Source organism: Candida theae, assembly GCF_024610275.1.
Source record: "Candida theae strain CBS 12239 chromosome Unknown scaffold18, whole genome shotgun sequence".
Taxonomy (NCBI): domain Eukaryota; kingdom Fungi; phylum Ascomycota; class Pichiomycetes; order Serinales; family Debaryomycetaceae; genus Lodderomyces; species Lodderomyces theae.
In genome coordinates, this window is record NW_026261479.1 from 1 (window position 1) to 26,311 (window position 26,311).

The 26,311-nt window shown below is 39.5% G+C and overlaps 12 protein-coding genes across 12 annotated transcripts; 6 read left to right on the forward strand and 6 right to left on the reverse strand. All coding sequences in view use genetic code 12, as the record gives it.

Annotated features, from left to right (window-relative positions):
* Positions 1-1,702: 1,702 nt before the first annotated feature.
* TSC11 (TORC2 complex subunit) lies at positions 1,703-5,638 on the forward strand (the record flags this gene model as incomplete). The annotated part of the gene is made up of 1 exon (XM_051754066.1): positions 1,703-5,638. One exon carries the CDS (start codon positions 1,703-1,705, stop codon positions 5,636-5,638), a length of 3,936 nt encoding a protein of 1,311 aa, XP_051606877.1.
* Positions 5,639-5,716: 78 nt separating this feature from the next.
* KGF57_004546 (uncharacterized protein) lies at positions 5,717-6,466 on the reverse strand (the record flags this gene model as incomplete). The annotated part of the gene is made up of 1 exon (XM_051754067.1): positions 5,717-6,466. One exon carries the CDS (start codon positions 6,464-6,466, stop codon positions 5,717-5,719), a length of 750 nt encoding a protein of 249 aa, XP_051606878.1.
* A 4,565-nt stretch (positions 6,467-11,031) lies between these two features.
* KGF57_004547 (TPN1) lies at positions 11,032-12,762 on the forward strand (the record flags this gene model as incomplete). The annotated part of the gene is made up of 1 exon (XM_051754068.1): positions 11,032-12,762. One exon carries the CDS (start codon positions 11,032-11,034, stop codon positions 12,760-12,762), a length of 1,731 nt encoding a protein of 576 aa, XP_051606879.1.
* A 505-nt stretch (positions 12,763-13,267) lies between these two features.
* KGF57_004548 (uncharacterized protein) lies at positions 13,268-13,576 on the forward strand (the record flags this gene model as incomplete). Its single annotated transcript, XM_051754070.1, has 1 exon — positions 13,268-13,576. The coding sequence occupies one exon, from the start codon at positions 13,268-13,270 to the stop codon at positions 13,574-13,576; it is 309 nt and encodes a 102-aa protein (XP_051606880.1).
* Positions 13,577-13,633: 57 nt separating this feature from the next.
* CDC54 (MCM DNA helicase complex subunit) lies at positions 13,634-16,288 on the reverse strand (the record flags this gene model as incomplete). The annotated part of the gene is made up of 1 exon (XM_051754071.1): positions 13,634-16,288. One exon carries the CDS (start codon positions 16,286-16,288, stop codon positions 13,634-13,636), a length of 2,655 nt encoding a protein of 884 aa, XP_051606881.1.
* A 256-nt stretch (positions 16,289-16,544) lies between these two features.
* Positions 16,545-17,628, reverse strand: DLH1 (recombinase; the record flags this gene model as incomplete). Its single annotated transcript, XM_051754072.1, has 3 exons — positions 16,545-17,318; positions 17,372-17,467; positions 17,524-17,628. 3 exons carry the CDS (start codon positions 17,626-17,628, stop codon positions 16,545-16,547), a joined length of 975 nt encoding a protein of 324 aa, XP_051606882.1.
* A 236-nt stretch (positions 17,629-17,864) lies between these two features.
* KGF57_004551 (Elongator subunit) lies at positions 17,865-19,169 on the reverse strand (the record flags this gene model as incomplete). The annotated part of the gene is made up of 1 exon (XM_051754073.1): positions 17,865-19,169. The coding sequence occupies one exon, from the start codon at positions 19,167-19,169 to the stop codon at positions 17,865-17,867; it is 1,305 nt and encodes a 434-aa protein (XP_051606883.1).
* Positions 19,170-19,333: 164 nt separating this feature from the next.
* On the forward strand, positions 19,334-20,758 carry KGF57_004552 (uncharacterized protein; the record flags this gene model as incomplete). Its single annotated transcript, XM_051754074.1, has 1 exon — positions 19,334-20,758. The coding sequence occupies one exon, from the start codon at positions 19,334-19,336 to the stop codon at positions 20,756-20,758; it is 1,425 nt and encodes a 474-aa protein (XP_051606884.1).
* A 182-nt stretch (positions 20,759-20,940) lies between these two features.
* ATP20 (F1F0 ATP synthase subunit g) lies at positions 20,941-21,315 on the forward strand (the record flags this gene model as incomplete). The annotated part of the gene is made up of 1 exon (XM_051754075.1): positions 20,941-21,315. The coding sequence occupies one exon, from the start codon at positions 20,941-20,943 to the stop codon at positions 21,313-21,315; it is 375 nt and encodes a 124-aa protein (XP_051606885.1).
* A 92-nt stretch (positions 21,316-21,407) lies between these two features.
* On the reverse strand, positions 21,408-23,066 carry CHR1 (RNA-dependent ATPase; the record flags this gene model as incomplete). Its single annotated transcript, XM_051754076.1, has 1 exon — positions 21,408-23,066. One exon carries the CDS (start codon positions 23,064-23,066, stop codon positions 21,408-21,410), a length of 1,659 nt encoding a protein of 552 aa, XP_051606886.1.
* A 207-nt stretch (positions 23,067-23,273) lies between these two features.
* On the forward strand, positions 23,274-23,960 carry KGF57_004555 (mitochondrial 54S ribosomal protein mL57; the record flags this gene model as incomplete). Its single annotated transcript, XM_051754077.1, has 1 exon — positions 23,274-23,960. One exon carries the CDS (start codon positions 23,274-23,276, stop codon positions 23,958-23,960), a length of 687 nt encoding a protein of 228 aa, XP_051606887.1.
* Positions 23,961-24,125: 165 nt separating this feature from the next.
* On the reverse strand, positions 24,126-25,304 carry ASR1 (Asr1p; the record flags this gene model as incomplete). Its single annotated transcript, XM_051754078.1, has 1 exon — positions 24,126-25,304. One exon carries the CDS (start codon positions 25,302-25,304, stop codon positions 24,126-24,128), a length of 1,179 nt encoding a protein of 392 aa, XP_051606888.1.
* Between the last annotated feature and the right edge of the window lie 1,007 nt (positions 25,305-26,311).

Genomic DNA, 26,311 nt, shown 5'->3' on the forward strand with positions numbered 1-26,311 from the left:
GGACGGTGTTGTTGGGGGGGGGGGGGGGTGGGGGGGCGTGTAATGGTTAATAAACTAGATCTCTCAGTGGGGAATGGAATGTAACAAAGTGATGATAAAGAAAGGGAAAACCAATTCTTTTGTGTGTATGTAAATAAATCTTTTCCCACCAATCAAATGCTGTTAATTGATAACGGAAAAAAGGATCATAACCAAAAGAAAAAGAGTATTGGTGTAAATACAACAACACAAAATGGCCGAGAAAGAGATAATATACCCACACCCTACACCCAATCGCTGATATTATTGTATATACAAATATAATCCAACCGGAAGATATTATCTTTGCATCCGTAACTCTACGTCTTATAGAGAGATCCTTTCAAAGAAAGGACAGATCTTGAAAAAAAAACATAAAAAAAAAGGACTCTATACCAACAACAAAGACACACAACAGGAGACTTTGACTCTAAGCGTAAATGGATCACTCATCAGCACTAATTCACACACTGTGGATGATGTGTTTTAGATTCAAGTTTAAGTTTTTAACTCTCTCTCTCTCTCTCTCTCTCTCGCCCCTCCCTTCACCTTAACAAAAAATTTTGGCCACCCACACCCATACACACATCCACACCCACACACAAATACATATCTAATTTAAAAATTAATTTTTAAAACTTCAAAAATAAAAAAAAAAAGAAATTGACCCAAGAAGATTATAATTATATGCAGTCCCTGCCATTTTCTCTTTTTCGTTTTGAAACAAGAACAACCTTCTGAGACCAAATAATTTAACGTCAATGGTTAATTATGTCATAGACAAGCTTCTTACACCCCAACACTGTCCTTCCCCCCATTCTCCCTTCCACTTCGCTTCTATGGAGGCTCTTGATGAAAAAAAAAAATAAAATGTAGTACGTTCAAAACAGGTCCTCAGTGACACCCATGAAGACATATATTACATCATAGACTTCATTCACAACCAATCTTTCACCACATGTGACATGACACAAACTCCCCCCCTCCCCCCATGCAAATGATGTGTCACGCATCTGCAAAATTATCCCTCATGGACATTTTAAAATTAGCGACGCACCAATTAATATGCCACAATACGTCATTTCATACAACTAACCTAGCAGTTCTTTTGTAAAACAATTTTTCGGTGGCAAACTAAGTCCAATTTCGGTTGGAACAGAAATTCGGCTATTCAAATTTGCACCACTCTGAGTGAACGCGTCTCATCAACAACCACTCTACTTCCTCCTAAGTAAAGATTCTCATCTGCTTCCCACAGGGAGTAATCCCACTTCACTACAAAGTGCATCTTTCAATCTCTTCTATTTTGGAAGTTATTGCTCGTGAAGGATAGTGAACAAATTTGCACCAATTTAAGGCCAAATTATTCAAGACACAGTTATTGTGCCCCTTCCCCGGATGTAAACAACTCACTATCACCTTACAAATCTCATGATATACAAACCCATTGTGATACTCGCCTTATCTCTCTTGAGACCGCACACATCTTTATCTTTTGCAACCTTGAGACATGTGTCAAAAAAAAAAGATTGATTGTCGTGCGATTTTGCCAAACTTGGGGCGAACAGAACAAAGAAGAGAAAAAAAAAAAAAACAAAACACGAAACCGAGACACGACCTAGAAATAGGTGCCTGAATTATCAAAGGTGGCTGTAATACGCTATCGTGGTATATAATAGCTATAATGCACAGCTCATCCACGTCTACGCTAGATAGTGCTGTGCCAAGAAAGACTACGTCAATAAAATCGCTTCCGTCACTACAGCCAATTCAAACTCAACTTTCAAATCCGCATTTGCAACAGAATGCTTCTCAGAGACAACGACAGGAGTCTTTATCTGGAGTGCCACAACAACAATCATACATAATGCACAAACAATCTCATGGTGAATTTGAACGAGAGCGAGGATCAACAATATCGTCAATGAATGTTCCGATTCAATCAGTCGAAAGGAGCCAACTGCATCAACAACTTCACCAACTTCACCAACTGCACCAACAACAACAACAACTGCATCAACAACAAACTAAGGAAAGGCCGGGCCTTGTGATTGACACTGCTAGACTACAATCTGAGCAATTGAGAATTCGTAGTGCTACATTACCCAATAGACCAACACTCCGATCATCATCACCTTCGTTTGCATCAACTGAATCCAACGCGGAAAGCCCAACATGGCTTTTGAGCGATTTGCTTTCCAATCTAAGTTCACTCAAGGATAAAGATGAATACTCAATAGTTCAAAAATCAAATGATTTGGTATCGCTATTTCAGAATTACCCCAATTTGAAGGAAGAAGTGCAGATTAGAACAGTATTACCTAGAATACAGTTTATGTTGTGCCACCCTGTACCGGAAGTGAGATCATCTTGTTATCGAATATTACGGCATTTGATTGTCAACTACGATAGTCTTATTCTACTAGGGCAACTGAAACTACTTATTTTCATCATAACAAGCCTAGCTAACGATCAATACAAGTCCTCATTGATTGAAATGACCCAAGCATTGAAGTTAATACGGCAGTACTTGACAATAAACAAAGGTGCCGATTTGCTATCAGTTGGAGTTATAAAGGCATTGGTTGCTATTGTGGAAGGTGATCTGCATGATCACAACCATACGTTATCAGCATATGGTTTACGTATAGCACCTATCCCAGAGGGTTTCAAAAATGCTTGCTTGGAAACCATTTGCGAGGTTGCTTTGCTTAAACCAGAGCTAGTTTTCCACTCAGGAGGGTTTAAACTAATGATAACGTCAATCATTGAAGGATCGTTTGAGGTGGCGTCAACTTGTCTAATGATAGTACTACGGCTATTAAGTTTCCAAAATTCAAGGAAATTTGTACGCAATGGATTTGATTTGGATTCATTAATTGCAGTCTTTTCAACCGATGAAAATACAGGAGAATCCAAATTCAAGCACGTTTCTAATTTCAAATTACAAAAAGTTGCATTCTTAATATCGTTATTATTGCGTGATTTCAATGGTTTGATTGCGTTTTCAATCAACAATTTTACAAGTATAAAGAATCTTTTGATAAACTTGAGCAAAAAGAACCATCGCGTTCAAGATCTCATTCTTGATATTATACTAGATGCATTAAGGATCAAGGTATTTCCATGGTTGGAGAATTCAACCATTGGTGATTTCATAGCCAAATTCAATCACCAATACCAACAACAGAATTTAGGAACTAAGAGAAAGTTCACTTTTGAATACAATGATATAAAGGAGCCGTTTCCGAGAGACATTATCCACCACTACCAAGGACTACTTACATATATCTTGGTGAGGAATGGCTTGCTTGAAAAATTGTTGCTGATTATAGAAGAACCTCAAGAGGATGGGGACAAAAGTTTACAAAAGAAAGCTGGTTATCTTCTTCTGAGGCTCTACTTCATTTCCAATAGCTATTTGCCTTCTGAGTTGATCATGACCAAGTTACAAATACCAGGAATATCTGAACATATAACCTTGGCAAATAGCGAAAAGACCAGCGCGGTGGAGACGAATCAATTCATCAAGTCTCAAGTCAAGAGCATCACGGCACAAGCAAACTCCGATGTTGACGATGACGTGTTCAAAACCATGATTGCCAATAGTAAAGTTTTAACAATTAAGGAATTTGAACAATGGAATTGGCCCTTGCTAACAAGCTTAGTTCAGGGTCCATTAACCGATTCCAAGCGGTTTGAAGAAGTTTTGGAGAAATCGCCGAAATTTTTCAAAAGATTGGTTTCGTTTTATCGTCCATTCAAGTATCGGTTCTCGTCGGTGCATAATAATAGGAATGCATCAAGATATATTGAATTTGGGTGCCTCTTATTTGAAATGTTTCTCAGCACCGATGCAGGACTCAAGTATTTTGCGTCAAGCAAGATGCTTCCACAAATTGCTGAAATTGTGGCGCAGATTGATCCGTATAGTGGTATATCTTCAAAAGACCCGATATTGAGTAAGAAACGGCTCGAGAATACAGCATCGATGGGGTATTTGCGATTTATTGGAGTCTTGAGTGGCAGTACCGATGGGTTGAATTTTTTAACGAGCTGGCAGTTGTTTACAATGTTTACAAATATCATTTCGGCATCGAGCCAAACCGAAACTACCAATTTGTTCATCTTGACGTTGTTTCGGTATGCTGATTACACTGTTGATAACACGCCGTTTAGAATTTTGCTCAAGATGAGTTTGACCACGTCGAATTTGAAAATTCGCATTTCGTTATTGAAACATGTCATTCCGCGATTGCTAAACACTTTGGAATGTCAAGAATTTTGCATTGGTGTGCTTATTGATAACTTGTACGATGTCAATCATGATATCGTTATTTGCTCGATTGATTTATTGTTTAATCATTGTCAAGGAAACAATTTCCGCAACTTGCAGTCGATAATCAAGTATCAGCCAATTGTCCACATTTTACAAAAGTACGAAATTGGGCGCCGATTTCTTGTGCATTTCCTAAATGATCGTCATGGGTTTCAGTATTTGGAATCACAGGGGTACCTTGAACACGAATTCAACAAATGGTTTCAAATTACTGAATTTGAGTATCTGAAGAAATTGGAACAATTAATACGCGTTCAATTTTATCCCTATGTGAGCATGGGAGCGTTTGAACACCGAGGTGGTAAAACCAATTTGGATATTGGCGATGTTGAATTATCGTCGTTGTATTTTTTCAAATGCTTATTGTCGACTGAAGAGGGCTTGAGTTACTTCCAACATGGCGTGGCACAAAATTTCTTTGATCAAATCTTGTCTTCGGTGGAAAACATATTCAATCAAATCAATAATGGTGATGAGTTTCTTGATGTGGATAACCAAGATGAAATTCATTGCGATATGCTCAATTTGCTTAAACAGAACTTGTGGATAATTGGGCAAATTGGATCAGGCAAGTATGGGATCCAGTTGTTGGACCCGTTGTACAATATCAATTTAGAGTCATCGATTGTTGAGTTGATTTTGGACCAATTCCACAATTGTCCCATTTGGGAAATTAGAGGCGTTTGTTTTTATGTGCTTGGGATGGTTTCAACTACAGTTGAAGGGGTGGAGATACTTGATGAGTATGGCTGGAGTTCGGTATTGGATCAATATGGAAACAGCATGAAGTTTGCATATCCTAGACCGGCTCCTGATGGTGATGTGGAATTCAAACTTGGTGGTGCCAGTGGTGGTGAATCCAAAGATGATGCCAACTTGTTCAATGTGGCTATCGTCAATCCGTATCGTGACGCACAGTATTTCAACATTTTCAACAGCATGATTGAGGAAACATCAATTGAAAGTCAGAGCCCGCCACTCACAAGAACAGTTTTCCATTGCTTACACAATTTGAATTCAATCTTATCCAAGATTGAAATAAAAGCAATACGAGAATTGCACAAGTTGAAGTTGAGCTCAAGTTCAATTTTCGAAGATGGTGATTTATTTCTTGATGTTATTCGATTAATTGACAAGGGGAACTTTGCATTCCATAAACGAGTCTTTATTTTCAAATTGTTTATTGAAAATACTCGAGTTTTGGAAACGATATTAAAGAGGGAACGGCGTGGATCATTCAAAGTTGCAAATGGCAACAATTACAGCAACTACGTAAGCTAATAAAAAGATGTCAGCATTTTTATATTTAATGTTAATAAAAAAAAATTAAAAAATAAAGAAGGACCTTTTATGTACCTACTACTTTCTCTTTCTCTTTTTGCTAGATGAACTAGCAGCTTGTGGAGTAACAATCATTTTCCCATCAATTCCCAAATCAAACTCGACTCCATTATACACATTCAATCGTTTCAACATTTCAAGAGTGACTGGTTTGCTTGCGCCAGGAACTAAATTTGTCGTCACTGATTGACGGTTGCGGCGACACCAAGCCTCAATAGATTGTGGGTTGATTTCGATAGATGTTAGGTCGTCATTGATTATATCGGGGATATTTTCAATCAAGTATGCATTGAGTAATAAATTGCAAGGTATTGCAACGTTGGCAAATAGTTGAGGATGTTGTGTTAGTGGCGATAGCGTTTTGGCCAAACGAGGTACTTTTTCCACAATTCTATTTATCCTTTCGGTATCAAATAAATTGGGAGATGTAAAGTTGTCATTAGTGGTGGAGTTGTCTTCTAGATGCTCCAATATGTTCAAGATTGCCTGATTACGACGTTCAAAATAACTCAATGTTTTACGTTGACTTTGTTCGTTTTCAAAAGTTGACAGTAATTGAGATGATGCAACCTTAAACTGTTCTTGTAAAGTGTGGTATAGTTGTTGTAACTCTTCAAATGGCATGGAATCAATTTCATCATCATTGTCAGTTGAAGCTGGTGTTGCATTGGCGTTGGGTGTAGGTTCTTGCTTGATATGTCGAGCTGCGGTATGGTTCTGTTGCATTGAAGATGCACCTGGATGCGGTAACGGCGATTCCCCGGTCATGATCTCTCTAGTGGCTTGTAATGGTGGAAGTTGTTGAAGATTTTGTAACAATTCAATGTCGTGAAAATATTATCAATGTCGCATAAAAAATTATCAAGTGTTGCAAATTCAGTGTATTACACATTTAAATCATTTGTATAGTTTTCTAGAGAATAACCACTTTATTATATTACATCTCAATACAATCTACATATAACATAAAATATATAATAGCAGATCATTAAGACGATCTTAGTTAAAGTTTCCCACACTGACGCTATGATTAATTTCCTCTCTCAACGTGTCTTGATGCGTTGTTCTTCTCGACATGCTTTCTGCTTTTTTTTCTTTTTTTGTAGTTTCCCATCTAGATGAATTATTATGTCCTCTATTGTACGTTGAGTTTCCCATTTAGTAGATGTATACCTTGTCCAACTTGTTCAAATCCTTCTTGATGTAGCATGTGTGTACATACAAGATGAAGTCAACAAGTAGTAACAAAATTCCCAAGGATATGAGCATCACTACTACTCCAGTAGATACCATGGTGACATTCCTTTCAATCTTGATTAATGTTGTTACTACTGACATCTCTCTTTGCTTTGAAGTGAATGGGTGTGTGTGGAAAGAAGTTCTTTTAATCTGGAGAATTTAAATAATACGTGCAATGTGTGTGAATTAGCAGACCAGCTGTTATTCAGATTGCTAATAATATGTGTGTTTCAAGTAAAGGGACTTGGATGTGATGTGTATTATATTTCGTTGCTGTGTGTGGTTGTGGTTGTGGTTGTGGATGTGGATGTGGTGTGAATATAGCTTCGTAGGGTGTGTGGGCGTATGCTTGAGCTGTGTGATGAGTAATAGACAATTGAGTAAGTAAAGCAATGATGTCAATGATGATGTTAAGGACACTTTCAAGGGATATTTATAGATCCATATGTACAAGGGGTGCGTACATATATATATGTATAGAAAGATTGTGTGTGTGTGTGTGTGTGTGGTGGTTATCTGTATTTGCAAGTTTTGCTTTTTTTTTTTATTTTTTCTTTTTTATTTTTATTTTTTTGAAACTCCTTTAAGAGAGTGTGATTGTCTTTGTCTCTTTTGTCTCTTTTGTCTCTTTTTGTCTTTGGTTTAAATTTTATTTCTTTTTCGTTCTTTTCACAAGATAAAAAATATTTAATAAATAATATTTGATGAAAAGAGTTTACAAACGTTTGCTCTTTTGATTTTAAATTTTCTTAATAAAAAAAAAATCCCATAAAATTCCCTTATTCAACCGAGGAGCCCGAGTCAAGTTGTACCAAAATTGTTTATCGTAAAGTTAAAACACCAGAACTTCTCCTCAAACTACTTCAAAGAATGAGCAGGTAAGTCTTAAGATCAACTTTGCTAATTTATGCTGACGCGCAAGAAAACAAACCAGATGATATATGCACGTGCAGCCACATTATCGCTGACTTCCCTTTTGTCCATCAATGAAGTATTTACGACACAAAAATGTGCAACACTGCACTTTGTTTCACTTTGTTTACATTCAACTCATAAATCGGAATATATAGGGTGCCAATGGTTGTGGTTGGGTCTACTACAAAATAATCTGGTGATGTACGTATATTATCTCCCTAACTGATTCTATTGTTTTTTGCTCTCTTTTCATTTTCAATTTTGGTTCTTTTTTTTTTTTTTTTTTTTTTTTTTTTTTTTTTTTTTTTTTTTTTTTTTTTTTTCTTGTCTGTAAACTATTATTGTGGTTTTGTTACTATTACAGAGATTTACTTATTTGTTATTGTACTATTATCTTATTGTTTATTTTAGCATAGTGTTTCACATATAAATTGTCTTGTTTTGTTTATTTGCTTGTTTGTTTGTTTGTTTGTGTGTTTGTGTGTCTCTGTCTCGTTCGCTTTGAGTAATATGAGTTCAGGTGGGGCAACATACGAGGAGGGGGGAGGGGCATGCAGACTTTTCACCCCCCATCCGCTTCACTTCACTTCAATATGTATCATTGTATCGGATTTGAAGTCAGATAAGACATATGCTGTATACACATAGACCTACACGCATTGCACATTCGTACACTCGCACAATACTTTGCTTTCCTCCTCGGAGGAGAGGAGGTAAGTACCTAAGAAGCTCTTTCTCACTTGATGTCGTTACTAATGCGCCCAGACGCTTTGATTATTTAGCAATTGCTGGTGTCTAGAAAAACATTCGAATCGTAGATTATTTAGTTTTACTTCTTCCCTTTTTGTGTATGTTTTTAACTCAGAATTGTGGCAGTGGCAGTGGCAGTGACAGAGCATCAATTACCAAATCGGGGGATTACCAAAGCCGCACCATCGGGCACCTAAGAAGAGAAGAAAAAAAAAAGAAAAGAAACAGAAACATCTAGGAATAAAAAAAAAATTTTTTTATCCCAGAATGGGTAGTTAGCCATAACAACTGTTTGCTCAACCATTATATACGTATGTCATCATATCATTTGCACATCGACATCCTCGTGTGTTCAATATGGGGACCACACACATTCATTGACCAACAGGAATAGCAATTGAAAAAGATGATGATTCAAAATTAACTATACTTATCTACATTATTTGAACAAAAAACTCAAATGTAAAGAAACTAATTTATTATCTGACTTTAAATTGGTTTATTTCCTATGTTGGTTGATGGATTGACCCAACTACATTTTGATTATGTTTATACTAACTAGCAAACGACAGCACGCTTACCAATGACTTTCGGTATCACTCTATAGGAAGACTACTCAGTTCCAGAGTAGCATGAGGGGGTGTGGCTTGCATGTACAAATGTTCGTGAATAACCAAACAGACCTAGCGTTTTGTTGACGTAATGGATGATATCGGGATCAATCAATATTATAAAGTCAAAACAATAAGGGAGGATCAAAGATTGAGGCTAATTTAATCCTTTTTTTTTGTTTTTTTTTGTTTTTTTTTGTTTTTGTTTTTTGAGAAATTGATATATCTCTTATCTTTCCACCCCCAATTGTTGAATTTATAAATAGCTGCTGTGGCTGTATCTGCAAAAACGTACTTCAGGATGTGCTTGGAGACAGCAACTTACCAACAACCCCTTTCAAGTAGATTCTCCTAAGATCCTTCCTATCTCTTTTTTTTTTTCTACAAAAGTAAACCACCTCCACCCATTTGAGCTGATGGGCTCAACAGGCCAGAAACAAAAAAGTCTCAAATTTCAAGTTTACTCTGTAGGGTTTGGATTCTCTAGTTTAACACGCAGTGCATACATACGTACAGTATTTAAGGCACACTGAAGGACACAGCACACTGGACACAGCACACTGGACACAGCACACTGGACACATTGTCGTCCTGAAATTGCTTACATCTTTATTCATCAATTTCTTTTTTTTTTTTTTTTTGGTCTGTGTACGGTTATGCCTCGGTTATGAATCGATGCAATCCCAGTAAAGATCAATGGCTTCATAAGTGAGTGGTATATTTACGCAACTACAATCACCGGGTTAGATTATACATTTCGTGTTTTGAGAAATGCTTAATCTCCAAATTAAGCACAAACGCATAACCGAGGAACAAAGTTTCACTTTCTTAGTTTCAAAGTAATCCCCTTGATCATGTAAAAGATGGATTTAAGTCGACCGTTTGGCTTCTCACCAACTTGTTTCACCATTACCTCTTATCCCCCAATTTGAAGTAGTCTAGATTTGCAAAACAAAACTTCTGGCATTGCCTAAAAGAGAAAACATTCAACCTAAAACAAACTCAATCCCCCCCCCCTCAAGAACCAAATACAGCCAGGCCCGCCTTGAACTTCTTGACTGTTTTGTGTGTCCCATCGAAAAGCAAACGTTTGGATGATGAAGCTTACCTTTTTTTTTTTCTCACGTTCTTTCTTCCAAGGCTTCATCAATCTAGATTTACTTTGAAGTAGCAGGGTCACGTTTGTATGTTCTCGTATACAGAAGTGGAGGGTCTGTTCGTTAATGCACTGGGCATGGCTCCTCTTTAGTTACACAGCAGAGAGAAACTCTTTACAAAACTTCAACCTCTCTCACTATTCTGCGGACAAAAGCTTCAGCTTTCAACATACATATGGCTGTGCCTTCCTATAAAAGCCTAGATCTGTTATGAAGTTGGTGTCAAAGTCAGAGCGTACTTAGGAGAGCGGTTCAATATATTGAATCAGTCGCAGAAGCGATAGAAGCAAAAAAAATATAAGAAAATCGAGGGTTCCGCCACGAAAGCGCATACCAGTGTGGCAAAGAGAAATGGCAATTACACGTCCATTGCAGACTCTCCCTTACTAAACAGTCATATTTCATCCACCAAGTACTGCAGAATATACTGACCTCAACAAGGAGTCTCCTCAACATCGACCGAGACCTACCTGTATTTCATTCATCTCACCTGATGTTCAAGCCACAAAACCACCTTCAGAATCGATTATGCGCATACGCAACTGCTTGATCAACAATTACATCAGGGGGCAGAGATGTAAAAAAAAAAAAAATTTGCAATTGCATTGACAATGCCTACTATTTACTTACCTGATACTACTCTCCAGTAGCAACACTGAAAATGATAAGCACTGACATCGACGAAGATGTGTCAGCAACGAGCCACAGCAACACACCTCCCAAACACTTGACTAAATCTCCGTCATTCACATCTATCAAATCTTCCTCCTTCACAAGCACTACACCAGCAAACCATGCTTCGATATTCCACTACCTCAATCTTGCATCAGAAAAACTTGACTCGCTCGGTGTCGAAACTCGAGGAATAGAACGGATCCTACCGAGTGAACGTTCATCCAACAAAACAGGCCAATTCATCAGCGTGCTAGGTCTTTGGTGCTCGGCCTGTGGAGGACTCACTTCAATGTCATCATTCTTTCTAGGCCCACTAACTTTCGAGCTAGGGTTACGAAACACTTTGATTGCTGGAATCATTGGTCAAGGGTTGGGATGTGTGGTGGCAGCATATTGTTCAGTGATGGGGCCCAGATCCGGATGTCGACAAATGGTAAGTGCAAGATTCCTCTTTGGATGGTGGTTTGTGAAGTTCGTGGCGTTGGTCAATATTATTGGGGTCACTGGATGGTCAGTCGTCAATTGTGTTGTCGGTGGTCAGATTTTGGCTAGTTTGAGCGATGATCGGGTCCCGTTGTGGGCGGGGATTGTTATTATTGCTGGTGTCACGCTTCTTGTTGCAATTGGTGGGATCAAGCAGTTGTTGAGAGTGGAAACGTTTCTTAGCATACCTGTCAATTTGTCATTCTTGTTGTTGTACATTGTTGCGTCGCAGAAATTCCAATACTTGACCTTGGATGATGCCATTACTGATTCTGCCACAATCAAGGGCAACTGGCTAAGTTTCTTTTCGTTATGCTACTCCATAACTGCAACTTGGGGTGGGATTGCTTCTGACTACTACATTCTCTTTCCTGAGGATACACCAGATGTGCAAGTGTTTTGTATCACTTTGTTGGGCATTTTCCTCCCCACCACGTTTGTCGGTGTTGCTGGGTTACTCATTGGCAATGTTGCCCTTGGATACAAGCCATGGGGTGATGCATATGCGAAATGGGGAATGGGTGGATTGTTGAATGAAGCATTTAAACCATGGGGAGGTGGCGGCAAGTTCTTGCTCGTTATTATGTTTCTCTCATTGATTTCAAACAATATTCTCAATACGTACTCGGCAGCTTTCGATATCCAAATGGCAGGTACTTGGTTGGCAAAGATTCCGAGATGGTTTTGGGCAATTGTGGTGACGGCGATGTACTTGGTGGCGGCATTAGTTGGTCGGAATGAGTTTTCAACAATTTTGGGCAATTTCTTGCCAATGATTGGATACTGGATTTCAATGTATTTCATATTGTTGCTTGAGGAAAATACCATATTCCGTACTAGCAGATTCCACCATTTGTACAAATTAGAATTTGCCAAAGATGGCTCATATGATGCACCATCCACAACAACAACAACAACATCATCATCATTAGCAAGCCATGATGTCTCTACAGAAGACCAATTTGACTTGCGCAAATCTACTCTGCATCATTACAATTTCAATATTTGGAAAGATTCTAATAAACTCACTCACGGGTGGGCTGCTGCTGCTTCTTTTGTGATTGGAGCCACAGGGGCTGCTGTTGGTATGTCGCAAAAGTACTGGATTGGCCCACTTGCAAGGAGAGTTGGAGGTGAGTATGGTGGTGATATTGCCATGTGGTTGTGTATGGGATTCAGTGGAGTTGTCTACCCTGTGCTAAGATATGCCGAGTTGAAGTACTGCAAGAGGTAGATTTAGTATAGATTGTAACCTTGTTATGCTGATTTGCAGCCAAAAACAAAATCTTTAGCCAATTCATGCAATCTCTTTAAATCAGCGTTATAGACACCGGTTATGTGATTATCGCGCTTACCAACCACCAGCTCTTCATCATCTGGATATACATCTCTCCGCATGCCTTAGAGATTGCATGGCAATTTAACTTTACGTGCAACCTGAGTGTTGCGCACGACCAGACGAGATTTTTTTTTTTTTTTTTTCTTTCTTGCTTTCTTTCCTCCCCTCATTTCATCAAGCAGTTGAACCTGATACAAGCTCAACACTCACATACACACGGCCACTTTCTTTCGTTATGATATTTCCCAAATCCTTCTCAACTAAGATACTACGCCGCATACACATTCGACAAAACTCAACCACGGCTCAATCATACATCCGTACCAAACCGAAACTATATTCACTTTTGCAAACCCCCACTACAAAATCACTAATTCTTTCACTTATTTGCACATCAGTCATGATAGACTTGTTGAAAATACGCCGTGATTTAGATTCGTTACAACATTCATACACGATGAAATTTGCGTTGTTGGGCGAGATCATCACCAAGTTGACACGGGGTGATTTGTTTGATTTGGATAAGGAATTGAAGTTGGCGAATGCCTTCACAGGTGAGACTAAATACGGCTCGGTTGATGATGTTGAGTTGGATGTTGAGTTGGAGGAGTTTTTAAAGTTGGCTGAAGTAGATGGCGGTAAGACAAATGATGAGGAAAGTAATAGTCCTGCTGCCAGTGCTGTTGGTGGCGGTGCTGGGTACTTATAGAATGAAATAAAACAAATATACATTTATAATTAATACACACTGAACAAATAAGTATCTCTAAATCACGGCAATCTTCTTTATGGTCCTTCTATGGTTATCACCAGTTTCAATAATCTTTCCCTCTTGTTGTAATCTCTTTAACCCGTCGTTGATATCCAGATTTTCAATCCTGAATGAACTTCGCTCATTAAGCTTCATGGTTAAATCGTTAAACCTTATCAAGTTGTTGTTTTCATCAAGGATTTTCAAAATCTCATTAACCAAGTCTTCCCTGATACGTCTTTGCTGGGAAGTGGTACCGGTTTGAACCATATCCATATCGATCCTCCCAGTGACTGGGTCAGTAGCGTAATCCTTAATGGCCGACTTGATCAACCGGACCGCTTCCTTAACGTCAATCAATTGAACTCGGTTGGAAAATCTCATCTTGGCATGAGCTTCACTCAATCTAATCATTGATTCCAACTGTCTAGTGGTTGCCGTGATCCTCTTTTCCGATAATCGAGCATCTTCACCCAATTTCCTCATCTCAACATAAGCACGAACCAATTCATTCTTGGCTTCTTCAGTTATAGTTGGATTAAAGTGCTCCTTGGCGTATTGAATATACAATGCCAACTGTTCAACAGGTAGTATATAGTTATTAGTAACGGTGTCCGGTGCATCTTCCAAATACATTTGTGTCAAATGCCTAGCCAACTGTCTGTCAAGTCTTTCATCAACTTTATCCAAAATCAAATAAACCAAATCGAAACGAGATAACAATGGAGGTGGCAAGTCTATGTTTGCCGTAACGGGCAAGTTTGGATCATAACGTGAGTTTATTGGATTGGCAGAGGCCAAAATAGACGTTCTTGCGTTCAATGTGGTGATGATACCTGCTTTAGCAATGGAGATTGTCTGTTGTTCCATAACTTCATGCAAAACGGACCTCGTTGACTCGCTCATCTTGTCAAATTCATCAATACAACAAACACCACCATCGGACAACACCAATGCACCACTCTCCAAGACCAATTGCTTGGTGTCAACGTCTCTAGTGATGTACGCAGTCAAACCAACTGCCGAAGAACCTTTACCGGATGTATACACACCCCTTGGAGCAATCTTGTGAACATATTGCAAGATCTGCGATTTCGAAGTGGATGGATCACCACAAAGTAAAATATTGATATCACCTCTGTATCTCCCACCTTTCTTAAAAGTCTTGTTGGTTCCTCCAAATAATTGCAAAAGGATACCCTTTTTCACATCATCCATTTCGTAAATGGACGGAGCCAATGACCTAGCCAACACTTCATACAAATCATCTCTTTGTGAGATTTCCTTCAATTGGGCTTCTTCCTCAGAGGTGATTTTTCTAGTCTCTTCCACCTCTTGATCCTTTTCCGCCAATTCATTTTCCAAAGTTGTAATATCAGCTCCAAGACGTTTCTTGTCAATCTTTTTGATATGGACAATGTCCAAATACGTCTTGTACAAACTCTTTAACGCACGTTGTCTTGAATTTGCTCTGACTGGCAATGATCGAAAAATACCACAAACCTCAATACGGTCACCAGCACGACAAGTATCAACCAATTCATCGTAAACGCATAAATTGATTGAATGGGGTGTTTGTCCATCAGGAACCAAATCTGGGGTTTCTTGCAATCTTACAACTTGCTTGTCGGCAAAAGAAGAACGATTGTGAATCAAAACCATTGAGTTTGATTGGCCACAAACTTCTCTTGGACATTTGGTGGGCTCAGAAATGACCCCACGATCAATTTCAACCCCAACTGTGTGCCCACACACATTACATTTGAAAAACGCAACCTTCATATCGGGGATGATTGGAGTGGAACGTAAAGTGAGACCTTTAACACTGACTAATTTATCAATATCGTTTGGATTTAATTCTCTCATTCCCTTTTCCACCAAGTTGATATTGTAAGGCCGAATGGTATACACTCTGGTTTCAACGTCGTCAAGTTTAGCAGGAATATCCTCTTCGTCGCTATCTTGAATTATTTGAATCAAGCAATCCTTAATAGTATGGTCCATAATTGGAATGATTTCTTGCGGATAGTTGATCAATTGATGATACAATTTTCTTGTAGGAGGATAACACAACAAATTCTTTGCATCCAAGTTGAGATTGTTCAACCCCAATTCTCTAATAGTGTTCAACTTGCTCACATAGTACAATTCATGATCCTCGGGCTCAACCTCTTGTTGATCAGCTTCTTTTCTGTACCTATATTTAAAACTCAACAAAAACTCTCTAAAAATTAAAGAACATTCTTGAATCGACACATTCGTACCCCAAATAACTCTTGTTGGTTCATCAGGTTCAACAAGGTCGGAGTTGAATGCCGATGAAGTCGATCTCAATGACGAGTTTTGCCTGTTTCCTCTTGGTTGCGTAAAAGTTCTTCTCAGTGGTGAGGAAGCAGCATCATTAACGTCACTTCTTTGGTGCCTTCTCATAATCCTATCGACATCATGAACACGATTAGCTCTTTGAGAACCAAAGTTACCAATATCGGAAGTTTGATTAACTGATGATGTATAGTGCAAGGGCGAAGAAATGTCATTGACTCTGTTCTGTGAGTTAGCAATATCTGAGCCAGGATTCGACGAATTGAAAAACAATGGTGATGAAGGAACTACCGACTGTTGTTGACTTTGAGATATGGATTCGGAGTTTCTGTCGAGCGAATCACCCATATAGGTGTTTGGGTTATTGCTGCTGCTGTGGGGTGGTGACGACGACATAGTTTTGATTCGGCAAACAACTACTGTTGACAGAAAAAGAAATAGAAAAAGGTGTTTTACAAGATTGGAAAAGAGTGTGTATTTGAGATCTTGATGGAATTTTTTTTGTATCCCAGTTCCACACACACACACAGAATTATTTATTCCACACGCGTCGCATTTGGAGAAAATCATACATAACATTTCCTAATTGGGATTAATTTATTTTTTAATCGCTATCTTTGATACCTCCTTCGCCAATGACATAAACACATTCGCTTTCAGGCATATTTGGACTATCCAATAATTTCCCGACTCTTTCATCACCGCGACCTTTTCTCAACAAGATCCTCGTTGCTGATGCATGAGCCAACACATGACCACCAACTGGTTTCCTACCATCAGCGGCAGCAAATAAGGAGCTGGCTCCAGGATCGCTTTGAACCTGGTTGGTTAAAAAAACGGCCACATTATAATCCTCTGCAACTCTAGTCAAATATGCCAAATGCTGGTTCAATTTCTGTTGTCTCTCATTCAATTCTCCTCGACCAGAGTAATCAACTCGAAAACAAGCCAATATGGAGTCGATTATTAACAACCGGTACGATCCAGTCGCCAATTCAGGACCTAATTGCTCAACCAACTCTATTTGATGCTCGCTATTTAATGCACGGGCATAGGAAATATTTTCGAGACATGTCAATGGGTCTACGTCAAATCTCTCAGCAATGGCCCTGATTCTTTCTGGACGAAAGGTCCCTTCCGTGTCAATGAATGCCACTTTACCTTCTGCACCACCAAGACTCTTGGTTAATTGTGCAGCCACACATAAAGTGTGACATAATTGGGTTTTACCACACCTGTATTCTCCAAAGACCTCAGTGATGCTCATAGAGGTAACACCTCCTCCTAACATGCCATCAAACTGACTTGATCCTGTGGTGATTTTGAATACATTTTCCCGAAGTTCAGCCACAACGCTGGCGGAAACAAACCCAGTAGTCTACTCGTCTGTTAGTTTAAAAATCTCTTTTGTGAGTCAGTTGTTATACATACCTGTATCTTTCCAGCAGCTTCTTTGATCTTTTCCACTTTCACCTCGCTCAAGCCCTTGATCTTGGCAAGGTTTCTCCTTGTGGTTGATAAAACCGACTGTGCAGTGTTAGTAAATATTTCACTACAGTGACTGCAATGAAGACAAGACATACGGCAATTGAGCAAATTCCAGCCAATCTCAACTTGGAAATATCTCCAGCGTTGATCCCTTGATCTTGGAGGAAGTCGATTGATTGTACTTGGTCTGTCAGACTCATTAACAGTTTGGTGTGAAGGTGTTGTGGAGTTTTTGCAACCACGGTGTAGCAAAAAGAAAGTGAAAAATATTCCAAAAAAAAAAAAAAAAAAAGATCAGATAAAGAGTTTAGTACAGGCAACAGCATGAAAGAGTTTAGGAGTTTACATTTGGCTCATAAATCTATTTGGTCTTGGCAGATCTATAAGTATTACATTTAGAGACAGTTTGGACAACTACATCTCTCATATGCTTCCTTCAAAAATCAATGTTCTTCACGGTCTTGCCCCCTTCGGCTGTTTCATTTTCCTTGGAGTCATCCTCAACAGGTATACCCCACTCTTCAATCTCAAACTTCTTTCTTCCATTTTTGAAAGCAAACTCTCCATCATGTATCATCATCAACCCTCTTTCAGATAGCACTGGGAGCTTGATGATATTGACCAACCCTTGTTGTATTTTTGATGGCTCATTCTTGTACGCCTTTTCAATCAATTGACTCATTTCTTGATTGAATGGTTGAAGATGTATGGCAGAGTCAAACAAAATTTCTAAAATGGTGGTTAAACTGGATTCCCTAGGGTACAAGTCGAGTGATATTGAAGAAATGAGAACCAAGTTCTGCTCAAACTGACGAAGCAAAGATCGAAGTGAATGAGCAAGTGGGAAAACAAATGTGGAAGCAGTGTTGTAAGGCGGATAGATGGATGGGTTTAGAAACCCAGGAATGACGAGTCTAATCACTTTTGAGGGGTTACTCTTGAGCTGCAGTTTTATAACGCTAGTGAGCTGATTGACCATGTCCTTGACTGTTCGCGACAAAGGAATGTAAGTGATATCCTGTGGATTGGGCCCTGGCTGCAACTTTTGAGTAATGTCAAATTGATGACTGTAATGTTCATAAGCTACACCCGGTTCACTCTCTTTTTCAACAACGTCTTTCTTATTCAAGCCGTATCTCCATGCAATTTTCATCTTCAGATCATTTCGAGAGACATTAGACCCATGGGCAATATTGGACACACTCACCTTTGACTCATTTTCAGCAATTTTTGCCTTCTTTTGATCTTTTGAAGAACCTTTGTATAGTCCTGGCAAATCGTTTGACCAAAGAGGACTCAATCCGAGTACAATGACATGCGAATTGAACAGATTGGGCTTTATTCTGTTATGCATGACACCCTGCGAGGCGAATGCTCGTAGTAACACCGATGCAAAATCAGTAGTGCCAGATTCTTCCACGAGCAACGAATGGCCCAATGGTAAACCCTGATGTAGTAATATTTTATCCAAGTCGGAACTTCCCGTTGATGTAGTTGGCTGTGAGGTTATAAGTGATGGCCTAACTGCTGGATTGTCTAATATAGAGCTTTCTTGGGTAGACAGAGAAGCTTGCCTTGCAATTGCACCTGGTACTCTTTTGGTAATCGATGACGTAGCTGGTGTGGCAGGCAGCTGTCCCCGACCTGGAGCGCTACCCGGTCTCACTGGTAATGGAGCCTGAGGCCCCCTCTGTGGGGTCGGACCTCCTCCCAACACTTCTCCTCTTTTCCTGAATGACATTGTTTGTTGGAGTTGCTGTAGTTACTTTGAAGCTGAAGATGATGACTTGATAAAAATAACAAGACAAAAAAAAACAGAAGAAAAAGAACAAAAAAAAAAAAATAAAACAGAAGTTACAAGAACAAGAGAACAACATAAACAACAGTTCAACTGTATTGTTAACTATGGGAGCAGCTATATCCTTACCGCTAATGCCAGTGTCGTCCCTTGCGTCTTGCTTTGGCGCGGCAGCATGTTCAGCATTTTGTACATCTATAGGGGGCACCTTTAAATCATCGATTATGACAAGAATAACATATGCGATATTATTGTTGATAAATTCTTTGATATCATGGATCGCTCTATCGCCCTTCATCATTCGGAAAATAGAGAAAGCTACATTCGGTTTCATCAATATCAGCTGCGGCCCTGACGGTAGCCAGTGTATAAGTTTCACTTCTGTGCATAGGATCAATTTTGCCTTGGGGGTGTTGCATTTAATTTTGGCGGGGTTATTGGTCAATGTGAAGTCGACAGCAAACCCCAGAGCCATAATTCAGAATGGATGTTGGAAAATGAAGATTTTTGCATGGATTACATTTATCTTTGTTAACTTTGTTTTGGTTCCCGACAGCTTTTTTGTGTTTTACGGAAACCATATTGCAATCATTTTTTCAACCATCTTTTTAGGGATTGGATTGATACTTTTGGTTGACTTTGCTCACGCGTGGGCAGAAAAGTGCTTGGAAAAGATTGAAATGGAAGAGTTGACCGGAGAAGGCGATGCTGGATTCTGGAAGAAGTTGTTGGTTGGTGGTACGCTAACTATGTACATTGGCAGTATCATTTTGACCGTCGTCATGTATTGGTTTTTTGCAGGCAAAGGATGTTCAATGAATAAGACGGCAATTAGTTTGAACTTGGTGTTTGCAACTATCATATCAGCCATGTCCATTCACAATACAGTTCAAGAGTATAATCCACATGCAGGTTTGGCCCAGTCTTCAATGGTGGTGTTTTACTGCACATACTTGGTCATGAGTGCAGTTGCTTCCGAACCAGATGACAAATATTGCAACCCGTTGGTGAGGTCAAAAGGAACGAGAACCGCAAGTGTGGTGTTGGGTGCCTTTTTCACATTCATAGCTGTTGCGTACACGACGACTAGAGCAGCAGCTAATTCTGCATTTAGTTCAGAATCGGCAGAGGAGTTTGCTACTCCAGGAACAACCACTACAACGCAACCCAGCGCTAGGAGTGAGATGAGATACCAAGCTCTCAAGCAAGCTGTGGACGAGGGCTCTCTTCCTGAGAGTGCCTTGAATCAAGTTGACTTGTACGAAGAAGAAGAGGTTCGTGACGAAGAACGGTCTACTGTGAAATACAACTACACATTATTCCACATAATTTTCTTTTTGGCAACCCAGTATGTGGCAACGCTTTTAACAATCAATGTCAAGCAAGACGACTATGGTGATTTTGTACCGGTTGGCAGAACCTATTTCGCAAGCTGGGTCAAAATTGTTAGTTCGTGGGTGTGTTTTATCTTGTATGGGTGGAGCTTGATTGCCCCAGTTATTTGGCCAGATAGATTTGGTGTACTGTTGTAGAGACAATGTAATGAAAATTGGTTTGTAATGTACTACCCAAATTGGAAGTCAAGATATTTGAATCTAATTGGCTAACAAAACTTTTCCACAACTTTTTTTTTTATGTGAGGGAAAAAAAAAAAAAATTTGTTAGACGAAAAATAACCCAGCTACAACCAGATCATCACATTATCTATTCAACCATGTCGTCAATAATATCTAAAGCCAGTGGATTGGTTAGCTCTGTAGTCACCAAGTCATCAGAAGTTGTCAACTGTGCAGTATACTGGTCAAAAGTTGGTGCTGAATTATCCAAAACCATTTACCAAAAAGAGGGATTGGCCCCACCATCAATCAAACAATTTGAGACTGTCTACCAAAATGCATTTAAATGGTTGAAGAACCCAGCTGAGCAACAAAAGGTTATTGAGCAAGTCAAGTCCTACAAGCCAAATGTTCAAGATGCCGTCAAGTATGGTGTTTATGGTATTCAATTGGCTGGTTTCTTTGCTGTTGGTGAAATTGTTGGAAGAAGAAGAATCTTTGGTTACCCCAAATTAGGTGAAGAACATCATTAATAGAGATGGATATAAAACGTGTATTATAAGTCAATAGTATTCAAGGGGGGAAGAGAAAATGATAAATATGTTTTGCTCTGTTTAACTTGCTCCTACTCGGTCCCAGCCTCCAACTGTTTTCTTCTTTTGGAAGCGGCTATCATCTCTTGCTTTTGTTTCCTCTTTTGCTTTATAACTTTTGGCACTGTACTAATCTTTTTCCGTTTCACTTCATGAGTTTTGATGTTTTTCTTTTCCTTCTTGCTAAGCTTGCCCATATTCTCCATCCACGCACTAAATCCCGACTCACATCCTGATTGTTTCATAACATTGATGATTGGCTTGACAGCTTTGTCATCTTCTTTGGTGAAGAATGTGACTGCCCTACCTGTTCTTCCACCTCTCCCGGTTCTACCAATCCTATGCACATACGCTTGTGCGCTTTGTGGAACATCATAGTTGATGACCAAATTCACGCCTTTGAAGTCTACACCTCTCGCGAGCACGTCAGTGGTGATGAGGACCCAAATGTCTCCATTCTTGAACCTCTTTATCACCTCATCTCTTTGCTTTGGTGTCCTTTCTGCATGAATCACATCGACATTCAACTTATCGTAAACCAACTCATGGAACAATGCCTTGGCTCTGGTGATGGATTGTAAAAAGATTATAATCGGCGGTTTAAACTCTCCGTTTTGTACCATTTGCCTAATGGCCAACAACTTACCTTCTTCATTACCGGTGAAGACCAATTTTTGATCAATTGTGCTGCTGGCAGCCTCTTTGTGGCCAATGATAACCCTAATGGGATCCTTCATAATGGAATGGGCCATTTCTTCAACACCTGATGGAATGGTGGCAGAAAACATCGATTTTCGTATCTTGTTGTTTGTCAAGTGATTTAATATTTCATCAGTTTGCTCAGCAAATCCATGGTCAAAGAGTTTATCAGCTTCATCAATGACCAATTGCTCTACTTTTGACAAATCGATCTTGCTGTTTTTTACAACATCAATCAAACGTAATGGCGTAGAGACAATAATGTGGTACTTTGATGCCTTCACAATATCGTTGTTTAATTTGCTTGCTAGTTGCTTTGATAGTATGCCAATTGTGAGGTTCTTGCCCTTGACCAAAGTGTCCAACTCTTGGAATATTTGCACTGCCAATTCATTGGTTGGGGAGATGATCAACCCTCTTACTCCAAAGTTTTTGCCAGTTTGTCTTGTAATGAGTTGCTGAACCAATGGGATCAAGAAAGCCAACGTTTTACCAGACCCCGTGGGAGCACACGCAATCAAGTCCCTATTGGATAACGATATTGGTATTGATTCACATTGAATTGGTGTGGGCTCAATAAAGTCGTTGTCAATAAGATTGGACAAGAGTTTTTTGTCGATTTGAAACCTTCCGATCATGTCTTCGAATGAACCTATGGGGATGGGAATGTCATCACCGGTCACTTTTGATCGATGTAGGTTTCTAAACTTTTTGGCATCTTCTTCATCCTTCAACTGCAAAGGAGGAGCTTCGTCCTCTTCATAGTCATCTTGCTCTTTGGATTCAACTTCAGAATTTGCCTTCTCTGATACGTGTTTTGCAAGCTTTTTCGTGTGAAAGAAATCAGTCTCCTTCTCAACTTGGGACAAGATTGATTCTTCTTTATGTTTTTGATTTTTGTTTTGTTTGTCTGACGGGAGGGCGTAGTCAGTAGTCACATCTTTTGACTTCTTCAACGAAGCTCCTCTACTCAATATTCTAAAGATATCCATGTTGTTTTACTATGCTTTCTTCGGTAGTGGAGATGATCATCGCACAGGAAAGGAACTCTCATAATTTTTCGCCAAAGTTTGAAGTGCGACTTTCACGCTACCTATTTTCCATTCTGTCTTTGGAGAGAGAGAGAAAAAAAAAAATTTTTTTTACTGAATTTTCACCATTACCAGGTAACAACTTTGTTCAGAGCATTCGTTTCCAAGATGAGTATACGACAGACCATTCAATATACCAGTCGAAATATAAGCTCTCGCTCTTATACGCCCACTATTTCCTTCATCAGATCACTTTACTTACACAAAGGACCGAGGGTTGAAGGGTTGAAAAGGGACCCCAAAGAAGTATTTGTAAATCACAATGGCACAGAATACGAACTTAACCAAGACAACATTCAACACATCAAATCATACCTTGGGTCAAGGTACCAGATCCCTGACGAGATAGCATTACAGATTATCACCCACAAGTCATTTGGCAATGGTATCAAGCCATACAATGAAAAGTTGGCAGCAATGGGTTCAAAGCTATTATCTTTATTTGCTGCCAAACACGTTGTCAAGAAACACACGGAAAAAGATGCAAAATTGGTGATTGAAGGTAAGAACTTGTCAATATTGGGCTCACGGGCAGCAAAAGAACTTTACGGAAGGAGTTCAACTGGATATTTTGCCAAACTTAATGGATTGAATAACACAATGTTTTGGAAATCGAGGAACCCAACATTGAGGTTTGAATCTAGTGGAGAGTTGAAAGTCAGTTCACAGTTGCTATATAGTTTGATTGGTGCGGTTAATATCTACCACGGGAAAGCCAAAGCGGAGGAATTTATCAGTGAGAATTTGATAAAGGGGTTGGAGGAGATTACAAAAGAGCTTGTACATAGAGGATAAAATAAACAGGTGATTGCATTTCTTGTTAATGTAAACTAGATTATCCCACACCAGTCAGTAGAATCTTGTTTGAGCGGAGTATTAACTTTCAATACTAAAATGATATTGATTTTATTCGTACAAAACTAAATAAAGTAAAAACAAAGAAAACAGGAGTAAAGGTACTTATGATTTGTATTGAGATTTGGCAGCTTCGTAACCCTTTTGGAATTCATTGTGAGCTTCCCTTTGCAAGTGTTCTGGCAATTGAGCAATCTTTGAGTCCAAAGCATCGTTACCAGTCTTGAAGGAGTGGGAACCTGCTCCGGAGTGACCAGTAGATGATCCAGTACCATATCCAGCACCAGTGGAACCGGTGTTGGAAGAGCCATAAGCGTTAGAACCAGTGTTGGAAGAGCCATAAGCGTTAGAACCAGTGTTGGAAGAACCATAAGCGTTAGAACCAGTGTTGGAAGAACCATAAGCACCAGAACCAGTGTGGGATGATCCGTGACCAGTCTGTGATGAGGTGTTTCCACGGGTGTCGTAAGCACCAGTAGCACCTCCTTCAGTGGTGGATGGGGCGTGCTTGCTTGCATCTTGGTGACCGTGGTGGTGTTTAGATGATGTGTTGCCATATTCACTACCGTCGTAACCGTGAGATGTGGCGTTTTGGTTACCGTAAGCACCAGTGGAAGCTGGTTCGCTACCGTAGTAACCTGAACCATATTCATTGTTTGGGTCTAACTTGGAGCTGTGGTTACCGTGAGACCCTGAGTTGGAAGATCCGTAAGCAGCAGCGCCTGCAGCACCAGTAGCACCAGTGGCAGCATTGTGGTTACCGGATGAGGCATGGTGACCAGAAGAACCGTGGTGACCGGATGAAGTGTTGTCGTAACCAGATTGACTTCCATAAGCGTTGGAGGTGGTAGAACCAGATTGGTTTCCGTATCCAGATGAAGTGGTACCAGATTGGTTTCCGTAACCTGAAGTGGTGGTACCAGATTGGTTTCCGTATCCAGCAGAAGAAGACTTGTCACCGTAGCCTGAAGAAGTAGTTCCAGATTGGTTACCGTAACCTGAGGAGGTAGTACCTGAGTGGTTACCCGAAGTTGATGATCCAGCACCGTAACCTCCAGCAGCACCAGCAGCGCCAGCGCCAGCACCGGTTCCAGCGGCAGTACCAGCACCAGATCCCGAACCAGTTCCTGAGCCAGATTTCTTTGCGTTGTATTCCTTGTACTTTTCTTGAGCTAAGTCAGTACCGGTTTGGCCATCTTTTCCACCAGCGTATTTACCAGCTTGTTCGTTGTAGTTGTCAACGTCGTCTTTCTTGATTCCTTTCAATTTGTCAGTTAAACCCATTTTGTATTGATATCTAGTGTGTAGTTAATAGTAGATGTGTTAAAAGTATACGGTTGAGTTCCACTTGATGAGGAGTGGGAAATTAAGACGGTATTTATAGCAGTTCTTTGGTGAAATCCAATTGCAAAAACTGTGGTGAAATTTTACATCGCCACGTTTTCACTTTCTCTTTGTATATGGTTGCTGTATATGCATATACAAAAATGTTGCTTGCTGTCTCCATTGTCTGTTGTTTCCTCTATATACACTATAAATTCTTTTTTATGTAGATGACACAACCAATCCACAAATATACACACACACACTTAAGCCTAGATGCATATATGCACTACTCCCTCCCACGTCTCTTGTTGTATACCTCTATTTTTAACTTTAACTCTTGTTTCTCTCTAGTTGTTGTTTGCTATTTGGGTGTATTGGATGCAAATCTCTCTCTCTTTTCTCGTTTGCGGTATGTAACAAATATTCAATAGTACATGATCAGTAGTTGTGAGGAGAAAAAGACATTATTACAAACTACAAATGCAAAAGTGAATGCAGAGTCCGTTTCTTTACACTCAATTGGTTGGCTTGCTAATTTCTCGAGAGAGCGCTGCCTTCCGGAGTTTGTAAACTCTAGACCTTCTCCCCCCCCTCCTCACTCCCTCACTCCCTCACTCCCTCTGTCGGTAAGAACAGCAACCAATTGCGTTACACACAATGATCAAAAAGCATTGGTTTCAAATAAAATTAATTACCAATTGGCCGAGATCCGAGATCGCAACGTTTTGTGGATTACACAGCAAAGACTGTGGTGGTGTGTACAAATTGGACCTTTGCTATTTATTTTTTTTTTTTGGCAGAATTTCAGGTTTACTTTCCTCCTCCACACTTTTTGTCCCTCGTTTTCTACTAGTGACACAAAATGCAAAAGACCGAGAAATTGCAGTTACGTAATAGTTAGAGGGTTTTTTTTTTTATTTTTTTTTTCTTTTTTTACAAAAAATTGTGTTGTGTGTCCATACCAA